Source organism: Halichoerus grypus, chromosome 6 (genome assembly GCF_964656455.1).
Source record: "Halichoerus grypus chromosome 6, mHalGry1.hap1.1, whole genome shotgun sequence".
Taxonomy (NCBI): Eukaryota; Metazoa; Chordata; class Mammalia; order Carnivora; family Phocidae; genus Halichoerus; species Halichoerus grypus.
In genome coordinates, this window is record NC_135717.1 from 173,383,643 (window position 1) to 173,399,660 (window position 16,018).

At 54.6% G+C, this 16,018-nt stretch overlaps 1 protein-coding gene across 2 annotated transcripts in view; it reads left to right on the forward strand.

The window, feature by feature from the left end:
- Window positions 1–14,405, forward strand: part of MPPED1 (metallophosphoesterase domain containing 1) — an 86,286-nt gene extending 71,881 nt beyond the window's left edge. The window contains exons 5-7 of one of the 2 annotated variants that reach the window (XM_078076715.1): window positions 8,096–8,211; window positions 10,214–10,327; window positions 12,079–14,405. In XM_078076715.1, coding sequence (XP_077932841.1) covers window positions 8,096–8,211; window positions 10,214–10,327; window positions 12,079–12,197 — 349 coding nt within the window. In that variant the 3' untranslated portion in view covers window positions 12,198–14,405. The remainder of the gene's footprint in view (window positions 1–8,095; window positions 8,212–10,213; window positions 10,328–12,078) is intronic. The other variant, XM_078076714.1, reaches the window with a different exon arrangement.
- Window positions 14,406–16,018: the final 1,613 nt, after the last annotated feature.

Consider the following 16,018-nt stretch of genomic DNA (forward strand, 5'->3'; position numbering starts at 1 on the left):
GGCAGCTGCCCTCAACCCCCAACCCTAAGGAGTGGGCTGCCTGGGGGAGGCAGGGAAGGTCCCCCCGAAGGAGGTGAGCTAGGATGCAGCAGAGGGTGTGAGTACCGTGAGCCTGGCCTTACCTCTGAGGTCTCATCTGTGAAATGGGCATATGAGTCCACCTGGGCAGGTCATGGGGGGGTGGGAGAGACTGGGGTGCTCGGTGGGTCATGAGAGTTCTTGTTTGTTCTCATGCTTGTGCTTCTTGTAGGTCCCGGGGCTTCATGACTCCAGGGGCTCCAGGGTGGGGGCTCCCGTTGGGAGGGTGCACAGAGGAGAGGGCAAATGCTTAGTTCTTCCCACCCACCTGCCTGCCAGGTAGAGTACCTGGCCATTAATTCCATCATGCGTTCATTCATTCGTGCACACCATGAGCCAACCTTCCCTGAGTCCACTTAGGCTCAGCCATCTGTTGGGCAAGAGGGATTTAGGGACGATTTGACCTGAACCTGCCCTGAGGGAGCCACCATGAGGGGATTCGGAGCAGGGAGGGTCACCTGTGCTTGGGGGATAGAGGTGATCATGGGAAGCTTCCTGGAAGAGGGAGCCTTTAAGCCAAGCCTTAACAAATAATGGGTCATATAGTCTGAGGAGAGGCTAAGAAGGGCTTTTAGGATGGCTGGAACAGCAGGAGCAAAAACCCAGAGGCACGGAAAGGCTGGGCAGTGTTCAGCAAACAGAGGATTGTTGCGGCCAGCATGTGGTGAGTTCAGTGGGATATCTGAGCAGGATGGTCCAAGAAGTGGACTGGGACAGAGCCCAAGGCCATGAGGTCTGGGCTTGTCTTCCAGGCACAGGGAGCCATGGAAGGCTTTGGAATAGAGGAGTCACTTGCAGGGAACAGTTGAGAGGTGGGACACCAGGAACCAGAGTCACAAGCTGCTTCCTGTCTGTCCAGCCAGGCTCAGAGGGGGCCTAGCAGGGCCAGGGCCTGGGCTGGGACCTGGCAGGGGACATTCAGGAGCTGCTCAGAGGGGCAGGCAGCCAGTTGCCATTGAAGAGGCCTGGCCTCCCCAGTAGGGTCCTCTTTGGGTCAGCCACCGATTGGGCATAGGATGCAGGAGCCTGGAAGCCTGGTCCACGTCCCTCTTACCTCCTGTGTGTCCTCAGGCATACCACTTGGCCTCTCTGTGCTGTCATTTCCTTGTCTTTAAAGTGGGAGCCTCCCAGGACTTTGTCCTGAGGGTTAACTGAGCTGAGATGTGGAAGGGGCTGGTAAGTGGGACTTGCTGGGGAGGGGGAGGCCGGGTTCCTGGTCCTATTTGCATAATTCTGACCTGGAGGCCGAGAGTGCAGGCTCTGGAATCCGCTGTCTGGGTTTGAGCCCCGGCTGTGTCCCTTGGTCACCAGGGAACCCTGCGCAAGTCTCTGTACCTCCCCGCACCTCAGTTTCCGCATCTGTGAAATGGAGCAGTGATGGCAGCTGCCCCCCAGAGTGGGTGTGAGGCCTGGGGGCTCGTGGAGAGGCTCTGGATTTGTGCCTGTGCAGGTGCCCCCCTTGGTGTCCCCGTAGTGCCCCTCGGCATCCGGTCAAGGGAATTCCGGATGCCAGCCCTCGGGCAGCGCGCCCTGGCCTGGGTGCACCACTGGGCCCAGCCCCACCCCAGGGCACTCCAGGCCTCCTCCGCCTGCACACCCCAGTGTCCCCAGGAAATGGGGTGGCCAAAGCCCATGCTAACTGGGTGACCGCTGGGTACACCCCCGCCCAGGGGCCATACGCCTTACCTGGCGCAGCAGAGCGCATTCGGCTTTAGCATTCTTTGTAGACGAGCGTCGCCCCCTCCCGTCTGCCGTTGGGGGACCTGGGATTCACGCTTTAGGGGGAAATCGTTTAATGATTGGCCACGAGGAGGTCATTTATATTGGCTAAGCGGGCTTAATTAGACTGGATTCGAAGGTTACCATAAGCGCACAAAAAAGCTGTTAAGGGGTTAACCTCTGAGAGATTACATTGTATTCAGCGCTCTGTTAAAGTTTGAATTAATTTTTCCCATGGGTTTGTTCACATTCTAATTTTCAACTAAATGAGACATCTGTTTCAGAAAAGGAAAATTTGCTCTGGTTGCCATGGCAACTATCATTCTGTAAGAAAATTATTCCAATGGTTACTTTAGAACAGAAAGACAGAAATTCAGGACATAAAGCCGCCTCCCATTGCTCAGTCGGAATTCTGATTCATCTGACCTCCTTGGGGTCTGCGATGTCCTGGGTGGTGTGCAGACATCGGGCTCCTGGCCCTCAGCGTGGCGAGCCTGGGTCCAGGCACCAGGTCACGTTGGAGACGGGCACGGGGTTTTCGCAGGGCCCGGGCATCCCGTCTTGGGCTTTGACGGTCTCAGACCATGGCTGCCCCCCAAGGTGGGTGGGCCACTAGGGGCTGGGCTGGACCCTGGCTGCTTGGGTGGCCCTGTGAGCCCTTGCCTGTCCTGTCATCTGTCTGGAAACCAGAGCAGCCTTGGACTTCAGCTCTGGCCCCAAAGGGCATTGCTAGATGAGGAGGTCAAGTGACCAGACACGGAATGCTGGGAGCATCTGGGGCCCACTTTACCTCGAAGAAGGCCTGGCACCACACTTCTGTCTCCTCTTCCCATGGCAGAAACCTGAATGGACATCCACGGGAGGGGCCGAGATGTTTACGGCCTCTGGAGGGTGAGGTCACTGTGAAGAGTCTGTCTCTCCCGCTGTGCCAGAGAAAGCTCCCGGCCTGACGGGGGTGTTCCCCAACCCACGGGCCATCCTGGCAAATAGCTCCTTTGGATGTTTGCGTGAATGACTTGACTCTTCCTGCTCCCCCTAAAATTTCATAAAAGCTAGATCCTCCCCTTTTCCCATTGATGGAGCTCCTGAGTATTTAGGAGTTTTCATAGTGGAAGTATAATTTAAGTCTCTTAAACCTCCTCCCTCTCTCCTTTTTTCCCTCCCCTCTGTGTCAGGGTCATGGCACCTCACAAGAAGGACCCCTCGCCCTCATGGGGTAAGATCTGGGGGCATAGGCATCACTATCCTGCTGGGAGAGGTGAAGTCGCTGGCCGGGGGCAGAACCAGATGTCTGATGCCAACCTCAGTGCCTTGAGCGAGCTCTCAGGGTCTCCCCAGGGACAGGGTGGGTTCCACCTTCCCAGGATGGGAGGTGGTGTATTTCCAGGAACTAGGCAGGTGTATCTATGGGGAAACGCCACCCCAAGGGGAAGGCTCAGTAGTGCTGGGTGAGAGGAAGCTGGGGCAGGTGGAGGCTTGCGTGGGGGCCTGTGGGGTCTCTGATACATTTCTAAGTGTCTCTTTCAAGAAGCTACCCCTTGCTGTGGCTCACAGGGACTAACAGACGCCTTCTCTCCATGCAGACGAGGCCTCATCCTGTCTTGTAAATATTTGATTAGATTTTTGAAGAATGGATCTTGTATTTGGAAGGCAGCACCAGAAACACGTTGCTTTTCTCCCCCGGAGGCTGACGGGGCTTCGGGCTCCTGGGAGGACCACTAGGCTTGGCTTTCGGAGCGGCTCCCAGACAGCTGCAGCCTTTCCTGCAGTCACTCTGCCCTGGCTCAGCCAGAGGGGGGCTTTGACGATGCCCAGAGTCTGAGGGCTTCAGAAATTGCAGAGCTGGGAGCTCAGCCTTTTAGGGCAGGAGCCGCCCCAGCTGGCTGCTGGAGCACGACTGTCAACTGTTGCTGACCAGGAACCATGGTAGGAAAAGCACTTCACATTGTGACTCAGTACATCCATACGTGGGTATCTATTTAAATATAAATATATTTAACTGAAGTATCCTTTCTCTGCTAGGAGATACTCTTTTTTTTTTTTTTTTTGATGCTTTCTTTTCTTTTTAAAAAAATGTTGTTGTGACCCATCAAAATGCAGTTTGAAAAACTCTGCCCTAGGCCAAAGGTTTTTCATGAAGGCTCCATGGGTGGGTTTCAGGAGGGGCCCACAATAATGATGGCGATAGTGATAGTGGTGATGGTGGTGGTGATGGTGATGATGGTGCTGGTGAGGTGATGGTGGTGATGGTGGTGATGATGGTGCTGGTGATGGTGGTGATGGTGATGATGATGATGGTGGTGATGGTGGTGATGGTGATGATGGTTGTGATGATGATGATGGTGGTGATGGTTGTGATGATGATGGTGGTGATGGTGATGGTGATGGTGGTGATGGTAGTGATGGTGATGGTAATGATCATGGTGATGATGGTGATGGTGGTGATGGTGGTTGTGATGGTCATGATGGTGATGATGGAGACGGGGAGGATGATGATGGTGATGGAGATGATGAAAGCAGCTGCAATGCATTGAACCAGGCACTGTTTAAGCGCTTTATGTGGATTAATGGATTTAATCCTCCAAAACAGCCCTATTGAGATGGTATTTTTATCCCTATTTTACAGATGGGGAAATTGAGGCATAGAGAGACGTTGAGTTACTTGCCATAGGTCACACAGGTAGTAAGAGGTGGACCCATTCTCACCCAGGTCTGTCTGACCTCAAGATTGCCTTGAAGTTGGGTGTAAAATTGTGTATGTTTGGGGGGGTGCATTTTCTGTGGTTATGCATGGGCAGGCTGGCCGATGTGGGTGTGCCAGTGATAGGAGAGGTCTTCTGAGGGGACTGTCCCCAGGCCAACCTACCCAGATGCTATTCCCCAGCCCCAAACACCTGGTCTCCTCACTTGGCAGGTACTTCCTACGGCTGGGGATCCCTTGGACAGCCCAAACCTGGGGATGCTCACAGTCCCTCTGTGACTGTTTCTTACCATCTGTTTCTCCTCCCAGAGCCTTAGAGTGCAGATCCCAGGCCCCCACCTGCACAGGTGGTTCTCCTGGGGCCCACTCATATCTAAGTATGAGAGAATCTTCTCAGCTCCCCCTATAAGAACAAGGCAGGAGCCACAGCCCTCTTCTTCAAGGCCAAAACTTAGGCCGGCAGGGGCTTGGGGAGATGGTGGCCTGGCGTGCTCTGCCCACTTTTAGTAAGTTTTTCTCGGCAGTAGCTGGGGGCTCTCTTTTGAATATGGGGCATCATTCTCAGCTTTAACAGTTTGGCTGCAATCCCTAGGCAACAGAAAAGTCCTATTTGACATCTGTTAACACATGGATTCATTCATTCAGGTTTATTCATTCATTCCTTTATTCCCCTCCTCCGGGCTGGTGCTGGGCACGCAAGGTGAGAGGAAGATTGGGGCAGATGGGGCTTTGAAGGATAAACATGGCGTGAGGTCAGGGGTGAGCAGGAGGAGAAAAGGAGGGAACCGGCGTTCCTGGCAGGAGTCCCGGGTGAGCAAGGCTAGCGGCGGAGGGGATTCTGCAAGTGTTTGAGATGGCAGAAGGACTCTTCACCCCCAAACAGCCACCGTTGTCACCCATCTTCCTCCTTCACAAACCCATGTTCCAGAAGATGGCACTGCAGACATGAAGGCTGAGGGAAGAGAGTCAGGTCTGGGTTCAAACATGACTTGCCCCACCCTGGGCACCTCACTGCCCCTCACTGAACCTCCGTCTTCTTATCCAGAAGGTACCATGGTGGGACTAAATCAGGGTTTTCAAATGGTGTTCCGTGAGATGCCCGGGGTTCCAAAGGGGTGCTTTGGGTGGCTGCCAACAGGTAGAGCCATTGGGTCAACAGCCAGAGGTCTCAGCCTCGCCACGAAGGGCATATGCGCCATGAAAGGGATTTTAGTGGCAGCTTTGGGCATGTGAGAGAGACCTTGAAGATGAAAGCCCAGCCCCACTGCTGACTTCGACGGTACATGCTGGAGGTGAGTGGTAATGAGGTGCCCAGCCCAGGAGTCAGCACACCCAAATCCCAGGCTAGCTCACTTCTCTGAGCCTCTGGTTCCTCGTCTGTAAAATGGGGATACTCTTAGTCCTTAATTCACAGGGTTCTTGTAACAGGTAAACCATCCCTATGATGTACTTAGATGGCACCTGACAAAAAGGTAGGTATGTGGGAAATGCAGGTGATAATTTCTGTTCTCAATCTCCTCATCCATGAAACAGAAAGAAAGAGACCCATCTGCCCACCCTCGCTGCTGGCGTGAAGGTCCCTGAGGTGGCAGGTGGGGAGGTGACGAGGGTGATGATAGTGATGGTGGTGATGATGATTCTATCGATGTCCTGGGGCCACATAATTGATTACCACAGACTGGGGGACTTAAAACAATAGGCATTTATTCTCTCACAGTTTGGAGGCTGGAAGTCTGAGATCAAGGTGTCACCAATGTTTGTCCTTTTTGAGGGTCCTGGGGGAGAATCTGTTTCGTGCCCCTCTCCCAGCTTCTGGTGGTGGCTAGAAGTACTTGGTGCTCCTTGGCTTGTAGACAACATCACTCTGATCTCTACCTCCATTGTCAATGGCCCTTTTCTCTCTGTATCTCTGTGTTTTCACATGACCCTCTCATAAGGACACCAGTCACTAGATTAGGGGCACGCCCTAATCTGGTATCACCTCATCTTAACTTGATTATATCTGCAAGGACCCTGTTTCTAAATACGGTCACATTCACAGGTCCTGGGGGTTCATACTTCAACATATGTTTTTGGAGGACACAATTTGACCCACAACAGTGGTGATAGTGATGTTGGTGATGGTGATAGTGCTGGTGATGGTGATGGTGGTGATTGTGGTGGTGGTGATGGTGATGGTGATGGTGGTGATCATGATGGTAGTGATAATGGCAATGATGATGGTGGTGATGGTGATGGTGGTGATCATGATGGTAGTGATAATGGCGATTATGATGATGGTGATGGTGGGGATGATAATGGTGATGGTGGTGGTGATCATGATGGTAGTGATAATGGCAATGATGATGGTGGTGGTGATGGTGGTGATGGTGGTGATGATGGTGATGGAGGTGATGATGGTGATGATGATGATGGTGATGATAATGGCGATGATGATGATGGTGGTGGTGATGATGATGGTGAGGATGGTGATGGTAATGGTGGTGATGGTGATGATGGTGGTGATAGTGGGGATGATAGTGATGGCGGTGATGATGATGGTGGTGGTGATGGTGGTGGTGGTGATGGTGGTAATGATGGTGATGGTGATGATGGTAGTGATAGTGGGGATGATAGTGATGGTGGTGATGATGATGGTGGTAGTGATGATGATGATGACTTTGTAAACACTAAAGGACTATGTTAACGTGGGATCTTATAATGACTTAGGCCCAAGGGAGATTCATAGTAGGGATGCTTTTGTTAGAAATGAAAGCCCAATCAAATGGCTTTATGTTGCCCATATAACTGAGAAGTGCAGAGGTATGGTGGGTGACTGGTGCAGTTTTGATCCAGTGGGCTACCCTGGGCAATGTGGTCCAGCCATCGCCCTTTGGGACAGCTCAATAGCTGTTAACAGCTTCCAAGGCAAGAAACTCACTGGTTGATATGCAGGGATGACAGCATCCTCTTCTCTCACCATCAAAAGAAGAAATATCTGGGATTCTCACCAATGGGAAGGATCTAGGTTACATGTTCACCATTGAGCCAATCCAAGGGAATCACTTGCATTGCTCAGTCTAGGTCTGAGTTGAGATTCCATTAATTGGCTTAGGTCCCTCTGGCCCTGCCCTTAGAGCTGGGGATAGACTCAGCCTGGCTGGGAGCTTCAGGGGAAAGCAGGAATCAGCATCCTCCACTTGGAAGCCATTCTCTCTGGGTTGGGTCTCAACGTGCCCCAACTGTGGGCAGGAAGGTGGGTGAGCATGTTCTTCTCTGAATTTCCTTAGAGGAGCTTGGAGCAAGAGAGGTCTTTGGCTGAAGCTGATTCTTTTTAAACTTTCCTTTTAAAAAATCACAGAAATAATATTTATTCATCCTAGAAAAACAGAAACTGTGTTGAAAGAAGGGGAAAAGAGAAGAGGATGCCAGAGACATCCCACAGCCCGTGAATTGGTCAGGATTCTGGCTAAGTCCAGGCGATCCCCACCTTTACTTTGAGCTTCTAGGCATCAAGCTTGTCCTGATGACCATTTGGCACTGTGACTTGCTTCCCCTTCCTGTGATCACCCCACTCTCTCAGTGGCCCTCTCTGAACTGCCTGCTCTTCTTCCATAGGCAGCCCTGGTTTTATGGCTGGGGCTTTAACCTGCCTCGAGGCCAAGCACTGCTAGAGAAATGGAACCTCATTCCCGAAGGCGTAGACATCCTGATAACCCATGGACCACCACTGGGTAAGAGTCAGCTGCCCCACGCCTTGGCTGGCCCACCCCCCAGTGGGCCTGCTTGTGTTGAGAGGGGCGGGGTCTAGCCCCGCCTGAGCACAGAGATCAGCCCGGATGAGCTCTGTTGTGAGTCTGACTTGCTGTGGCATTGGGGACAGTTCACCCCATGGCCCCCCTTACTTCCCGAGCACCTACTATGTGCTGGGGGTTCAGCTTGTTACCTTGTGGACTCCTCGCAGCCCCCCAGGGAGGTCAGAATCAGCTGCCCATTTTCCACACGTTGCGTACTGGAGCTCAGGGACGTGGAGAGGCAGGGTTGGGCTCTTGACCTGCATCCTGGGGGCATAATTCCTTCAAGGTCACTCTCTGGGCTTCGTCCTGCACACCCCTCACGCCATCCCAACAGTCTCTAGGGCCTGTGGGTTCCACCCTCAACAGCTCTCTTCCCAGGTCCCACTGCCACCTCCCTGGTCCAAGCTGATGTCACTGCTCACACGATCTAACTGCCTCTGGGCCCCCCTGGCTGTCCCATCGGGGGGCTTTTTCAGGCCTCCACTCCCCCTTTACTCACACACACTTCCTGTCCATCTGCAAGTCCCTCCGATTCCACCTCCAAACTGGATCCCAGCTCCTTCCTCTCCTCTCCACCATGCCTGTCCCCACCTGGGTCCAGGCCAACGTCTTCTGTCCCTTTGATGACTGCCATGGTCTCCTCACTGGTCCCCCAGTGCCGAGTCTCGCCCCTTCCACTCCACTCTCCTTGCATCAGTAGGAGGGAATTCTCTGAATCGGCAGCTATGCCATGCCATCCCTCTACAACCCTTCATGGCTCCCTTAGGCCTTAGAATGCTGTCCAAACTCCCAGCAGTCCAGCCCCTCCCAGCCTCCCCCTCCTCTTGCTGCTTCCACAGAACGTGCCATCACTCCCACAGTGTTTGGGGCCGGGGCAGGCGATGCCGGGCAAGAGGCGAAGCTAAGCCATGCTCATCTCCAGGGTTTGCAGGCTGCGGGGTAGAGGGGTGCAGGATGGCCAAGCCTGGGGGACCTTTCTCTCCCTCCCTCCCTCCTTGTCTCTCTCTGTCTCCCTCCCTCCCTCCTTGTCTCTCTCTGTCTCCCTCCCTCTGTCTCTCTCTGTCTCTCTCCACCCTCCCTCCTTCCCTCCCTCTCTCTCTCTGTGTCTCTCCCACCCTCCTTCCCTCTCCCTCCCTCCGTCTGTCTCCCTCCCTCCCTCCCTGATCACTAAGGCCGTGGCAGCGGCAGCCTGCCTGAGTCAGTGACTCAGAGGATCCCCCTTCCCCTTCCGAGCATGCAGAAACCTGTCTCACCCACCCAAACAGAGTGGGGCCGCGATGAACCCTAGCTGCTCGCTTGGAGTCATCAATTATTCTTCGTTTGTGTGGCCATGTGAGGATAATAAGCCGCCACCATATGGGGCGGCTCCGGGAGGCTGGCGGTGCGAGCAGACCCAGACACGGCCACGTGAGCCAGGCTGCAGTGAATGGAGTTCATTTTCGTGATTTTGTGATGTTTGTTTCGAAAGTTTCCGACGTGGAAATCTCGCTCCTGGTTCTGCTCTGCTGCCAGCCCACTAGGGTGCCCTTGGGCCTCACGCGTCCCTTTCAGGCCTCCGTGTGCTTGTCTCTGCAATGGGTGGATGGCACCCTTGAGGCCGCTCCGAGCACGGATCATGGGGGGTGCTCACTTGTCACCCTAGGTGCCTGGCCCACTCGGGGCTCTTGTAAGCATGGCTGTCTGGGTGGCCCTGCAGAGGAGTGGGTCCAGGTGACCAGGCCCCAGGCGGCACGTGGTGGAGCCGCGGGCTTTCCCTCCCTGAAGGCGGGGACAAGGTGGCCTTGGGAGAGCTTGCTGGGAACTGGGGGGCAGTTCTGCCCGATCCCTGAATCCAGGATCTCGTGTCTCTGAGACGCAAAAGCTGTGGCGTGGGGTCTGCGGGGCTGGGGGCCTGGCCTCCTGGACCCCGTCACTGCCCTCCTGTCCTTTCCTTACACAGGCTTCCTGGACTGGGTCCCCAAGAAGATGCAGCGGGTGGGCTGCGTGGAGCTGCTCAACACGGTGCAGAGGCGTGTCCAGCCGCGGCTGCATGTCTTTGGCCACATCCACGAAGGTCGGCGTGGGGGGTGGGGGAGGGACTCCTCGCGGGCCCTGTAGAGGGGCCCCCTCACCTCCCTTCAAGCCAGTCACCTCCTCCCTGCTCTCAGCCCCTTCCTGACATTCGCTCTGTAAATGCTTTATCTGCACTTGGCCATCAGTTAGCTACTGCTGAAATGTTTAACGATGGGAAGACAGTTGCAAAATCTAGCAAGACTTAGGGGTAAGTTTTACTTCCTTGGAGCGCTGCGACCTTGCCATGCCTCCAGCCTGGGAAGTCTTTGGGATGCGGGCAGGGGGCTTTCTGGAGGAGGGGACATTGGATGGAACACGGAGGATGTGTTAGGTTGGGTAGGCACACTGTGAGCTCCTTAAGGCTGGCAGCCTGGTCTTGTCGCCTACATCCCTACAGCCTGGCATACAGTCGGTGCTTAATAAAGCAAGACATTGCTTGCCTGAGACATTCTGGTGGCACCTCACGTCCACCCCCACCACACGCACAACAGACCTGGCATTCTGGCTCTGTTCCTGGGGGGCTGGGGCCACTTGCTGTGTCCACATAGTTCGAATGGTAGGGGGTGTTTACTTCCCCTTGGGGGGCAGCGGGCAGGGCGGCCGTGATGGTGCTGGGTGGTGTCAGCTCCAGCCCTGGCTCCCCACAGCCCCACGCCCTGCACACAAGGCTTTCCTTATTAGACCTTGGGTTTCCTCACTGGAGCTTCATTCATCAGTCTGGCAGACCCCTCTTTTGCTCCTTTTGAACCTTCATCCCACCTGCCCCTGGCCTCCCCGTCCCATCCCACTCTACCAGAAAGCACATGGGCTCCCATGGGCCATGGGGACTGATGTGTTTTCCCTCAGCTTCTTGAACCTCCGTCTGTGTTAGGCCAGGGCCCCTGGGCCTCACATATGTTTGGTCCACATCAGATCATTTTCTAACTCAGAAGCAAACAAGTCTCAGCCCTTTCCCTGAGGGCCACTGCCAGGGGTTGTCGGAAGGCAGGAGTGATCAGATCTCCCCTGGCCCCAAGGAGATCACAGAGGGGCAGCAGATAGGCGATCAAAGGCAGAATCTGAGAAGTCATGGGATGGACAACCCATGTGCTGTGGGATAGCAATATGGCTGTCATTTTCTGTAGCCCAACTATGGGCATGGAATGCCATCCGATCCCAGGTGGTGTGTGATCCAAACCACATTCCTACACAATTGCATTTGGGGGATCCAAAGAATGGGTAACCTACAAGAGGAGGGGAAATGTCCTTTCTGGCTTGGAGGTGATCTGAGCAGAAGGATGAGGATTGTAACAAGTAGACATGGCGGGAAAAGAGTATAATAGCAGCAGAGGCTAAGAGAAGAAAGTACATGATGATGGTGATGATGGTGGTAGTGATGGTGGTGATGATGGTGATGGTGGTGATGGTGATGGTGGTGGTAATGGTGGTGATGGTGGTGATGATGGTGGTGGTGATGGTGATAATGGTCACTGAAGATATCTCACTGTGTGCTGTCCATGTGCTTCCCAGGCACTCGGGTGAACACTGTATGTGGATTAGTATCTCATTTGCTCCTCACAGCAGCCTGGGAAGGAGCTCTGTCATTATCACCTCTATAGATGAAGAGGCTAAGTTGAGGGTTTTGGTCGCTTGCCCCGGATGTGTTCTGCCTGCTGTTGCCGAGTGCTCTACTACCACGCCCGCTAGACCACCTCACTGCCCTGGGTCCCGGCCTTACCCCTCATCCCTGACGGCTGTGTGCTTACTTTCCAGGGTACGGTGTCATGGCGGATGGGACGACCACCTATGTGAACGCGTCTGTGTGCACCGTGAACTACCAGCCTGTGAATCCGCCCATAGTCATTGACCTCCCCACACCCCGGAACTCCTGACTGCCCCTGCTGTCTCAGCCCTTCCTGCCCACATCAGCTCCATATGCCTGGCCAAGAGCACGGACCCCCAACCACCCTTCCTTCCATGCAGACAACCCGTCTGGCCGTGGGGAGCAGCCCAGCAGATGGGTTGAGGCTTTGGAATGAAGAAAATCTCCCCTGACTCTTCAGCCTCCGTCACCTGGAGTCAGGACCCTGTGGGTCCCTGTTAGGGGTTCTGTGCTCATTACTGTTTTCTGCGTGTACATTTCCGCGTGTACCTTGTCAAAGGACCTAACAAGCTTGCGGTCCTGTCCTGCTTGGGAATTGACAGACTCTTCATCCTTCTCAGTTGGACACCCTCGTGGGTTTGGGAAGCCGCGGCTCCTGGACACACTTTGGAAGTTCTCGCACAAAATCTCCCTCTAACTGAGGTCTGTGTGGCTGCAAGCCCCAGGGTTGGGGGTGGGTGGGATGTTTTAGAGCCCAGGTGCAAGTAGCCCGCCATCTCCCCCCGGGGTTGGGGAGACAGGGCTGCTTCACAGCTGAGGCCCTCGAGGGAGCGATCAGGGACGTCTCAGGAATTCGGACCGCACCTGGCCAGGCCAACAAGCTGTCTGCCTCACCTTGTGACCCTGCTTTCTTCCTGTGGGCATGTTGGCCGTCTTGAACAATGGCCTAAGCAACCCGGGTGCTTGCTCGGGGCCTGGATCCGGGAGAGTGGTTCTACAGAACGAGCCATGTGAGTGCCCAGGACCAGCTGGGAGGTTCCTGAGTCACGGATGGCCCCTGTTCCTGCGGGGGCTTCGCAGCTCTGCAGAACTCGGGAGGCTGGAGGGGCTGCAGACCGAGGCCACCCTGCCACGTGGATGCGCCCGTGTGGGCGTGCACGCCCCTACACACACACAACGTCCTTCTTAACTTAATGAAGTGGACCCATGTTTCTCCCTACTGTCCTCCAATGGGGTTCCATCCCTCAGTGCGGTTTCCTGCGCACCACTTGGATTCTGTCTGGGGGGCCCACAGCCGAAGGGGCTGAGTGGTTCCTGGTCCTTGCCAGTCTGTCCTGTTAACGGGAGGGTGGCCCACTGGCAAGCGGGCCCTGGGCTCTGGCAGCTCCACGCAGGGCGGCTTCTTTTTTTTCTTTAAATTAGGACTTGGGCGGGTGGGGGGGGGGCGCGGTTGGGGCTGAATCCGTGAGGGAGAGAGAACCAGCAGGGTCTCATCAGAGTGAGGCCAGAGAGGCAGGATCGCCACGTGCAGGGTCAGATTCTATCTTTATTGAAAATTTTGATATTTTGTTCATCATGGATATTTTTCTGAATCGATTTTGATTTTTAAAGACATGGGATTAAATAGCACCCTTTCTCTCTCTTGCCGAGCTTTTTGGTAGCCCCTTAAATCGGGTGCCTGAGGGGAGGGCCTTACTCCCCTGACCCTAGGCCCCGCCCTGGGAGCCAGCACTTAGCACGCCCCTTTGCAGGTACAATCTCCATTCATCGCAGGTTGTCGTGCAAGGGCAGCTCTGTTGGCCCCATTTTAGAGGTGAGGAGATTGAGATCAGAGAGGTGACGTAACTTGCCCGAGGGTGCACTGTTCATAGCGGGCAGAAGCAGGACTTGAGCCTTGGTCTCTGGCTCCATGGCCTCTGCTTTGCCATGGCTCAAAGCTCTGCCCCTCCAAGGCAATGCATGGTCCCAAGGCTCTTTTCTTCTTTTTTTTTAAGGGTGCTGTTCAGAGCCCCTCTGGTTTGTCTCTCAGAGAGAGCCCCTGGAGTGCTGAGGGATCCTGTTCTCTGAGCCCAGCACCCCGGCATCCTGGGAGACCACGATTCCTTCCCTACTGGCCCAGGGCTCCCCATGGGGCGAAGGGCACCCTGGGCAAGGGGAGCCTGGCAGCAGCAGCGCGGACCGGAGCCAGCTGCGCTCTGTGGGGTGCGGGACTTCGGGAATCTGTTTGGCCAAGTGGTTCCTGGTGGCCGCGGATGTTTACAAGGCCTCGGGAAGCCCAGATGCGTGGTGCATGGGTGCGCGTGGGGTGGAGAAGACACAGGCCCTTTTAGTCACCTCTACCGAATTTCTATGCGGACCAAGAACTATAAACTTAAAAATTTTTTTTCCTAAGGTACCTTCAGAATATGGTGTATTTTTATGTGGAAAAGAAAAGTTATGAAGGCAGCTGTTACTTTGAAAGAAAATTCATTAAAAGTCCTTGAGGTATGAAAGATGATGGCGTGCTCCTCAATCATTTTGGCATAACTTGATTGTGGCTGTAATTTTTTTTTTTTTTTTGTCAAGCATGTCAGACAATAAAGTCTTTGTAAAAAGAAAGAGATGTCCACGTGACGCCTCTTCCTGTGTATGTCTCTGGATGTCGTGTGAGGCATGTGAGGGAGGAAAGGTGTCCTCCCGGCCCAGTCCTGAGTCCTGGACAGAGTCCAGAGGCCAAAGACCTTCCATGTGGCAGCAGCTGGCATCCTTTTGCTTGCTCCAGCTTCCCCAGGGGTGGGGCAGTCTCAGAAGTGGTTGGCATGGGCTATTCTGTGCCCTATGACGTTCAAGTATCCTGACTGCCTGATTTCTCAAAACAGTGTACCTCAAGATGGTCTTAGCTCTGGGCCCTTCCCGGAAGCAGTATGTTCAACCCAGCCCTTATCAAACTAAGGGTCCGAGTGTTGCCCAAGAAAAGCACTGACAGGTATAATGACTTCAGTCTCAAAGCTGCCTAAGCTGTAAAAGTCCCACCATTTCCTTCCATCCATCCATCCATCATCTACCCATCCATCCATCCGCCCATCCATCCACCCATCATCTACCCATCCATCCATCCACCCATCCATCCACCCATCCACATTCCCATTCATTGATCCATCCACCCACACCACAAACATTTACTGATCACTTCCCGTGGGCCTGCCTTGGACTAGGGAGGTGGTGATAGATTAAGAAGGTAGGATTGCTGAAGGATGGATGTGGGGGTGAGGTGAGGGAGAGCCAAGGATGACAATGGATGTTGGCTGCCCGTCATGGAGCGGAGAACGGGAGTTGGAAGAACAGGTTTGAGGAGGGATGCTGAGTTTTATTTGGGACTGGAGCTGGAGGTGCACTTGGGATATTCAGGGGAAGGGTCCAGTGGCTGGAAGGATAAATGGACCTGGAGGAGGAGGAGCAGCCTCTCTGAGATCTGCATTTGTGGGTCATAACCAAAGCCATGGGTCTGGAAGAGACGTCCCAGAGGGGTGCATGGAGGGCAGGAGGAGCCGCCTGCGGCAGACTATGGGTGTCAGCCTCTCCATGGCCCTTTCCTGTCCTCAGACTGTCCCACCTGTCACCTGCCCCTCCACCAGGGCCTCGCAGGTGCCTACAATAACTTGTCCTGGGCCTTGGCTCCCCATCAGTGGGCAATGAGGAGGAGCCACTCGACTTGAGGTAGCCTTGGCGGCTGTCCTTGGCCAATGTGAGCCCAAGCAGGCCTCCCGGGCGGGGGCAGGGACCCTCCGGGGCAGCTGCTGCCTCTGGCAGTGCTGTAGGTCCTCCTGTAGTGCATGGGTCCCCACTGAGACTCCAGACACAGCCGCTGCTGAGCCACATGCTCCTACTGCCCTCAGTGTAGACGGGCTATCTGGGGTTTGGACAAGTGGTGGAGGGGGTCTCACAGCAAAGGTGCCTGGGCACCCAGTGCCTCAGCTCTTGGTGGTTCAGCACTCAGGGCTCATGCACACTTATAGGATGGCATCTCAGATAACCCTCTTACTGTCCATGAGAGTCTAGTGAGCAAATCCCATGAGCTGTCTCCCCTGCTTAACTTCACTTTCTACGAGAGACCCCTGCCCAACCCCTGGA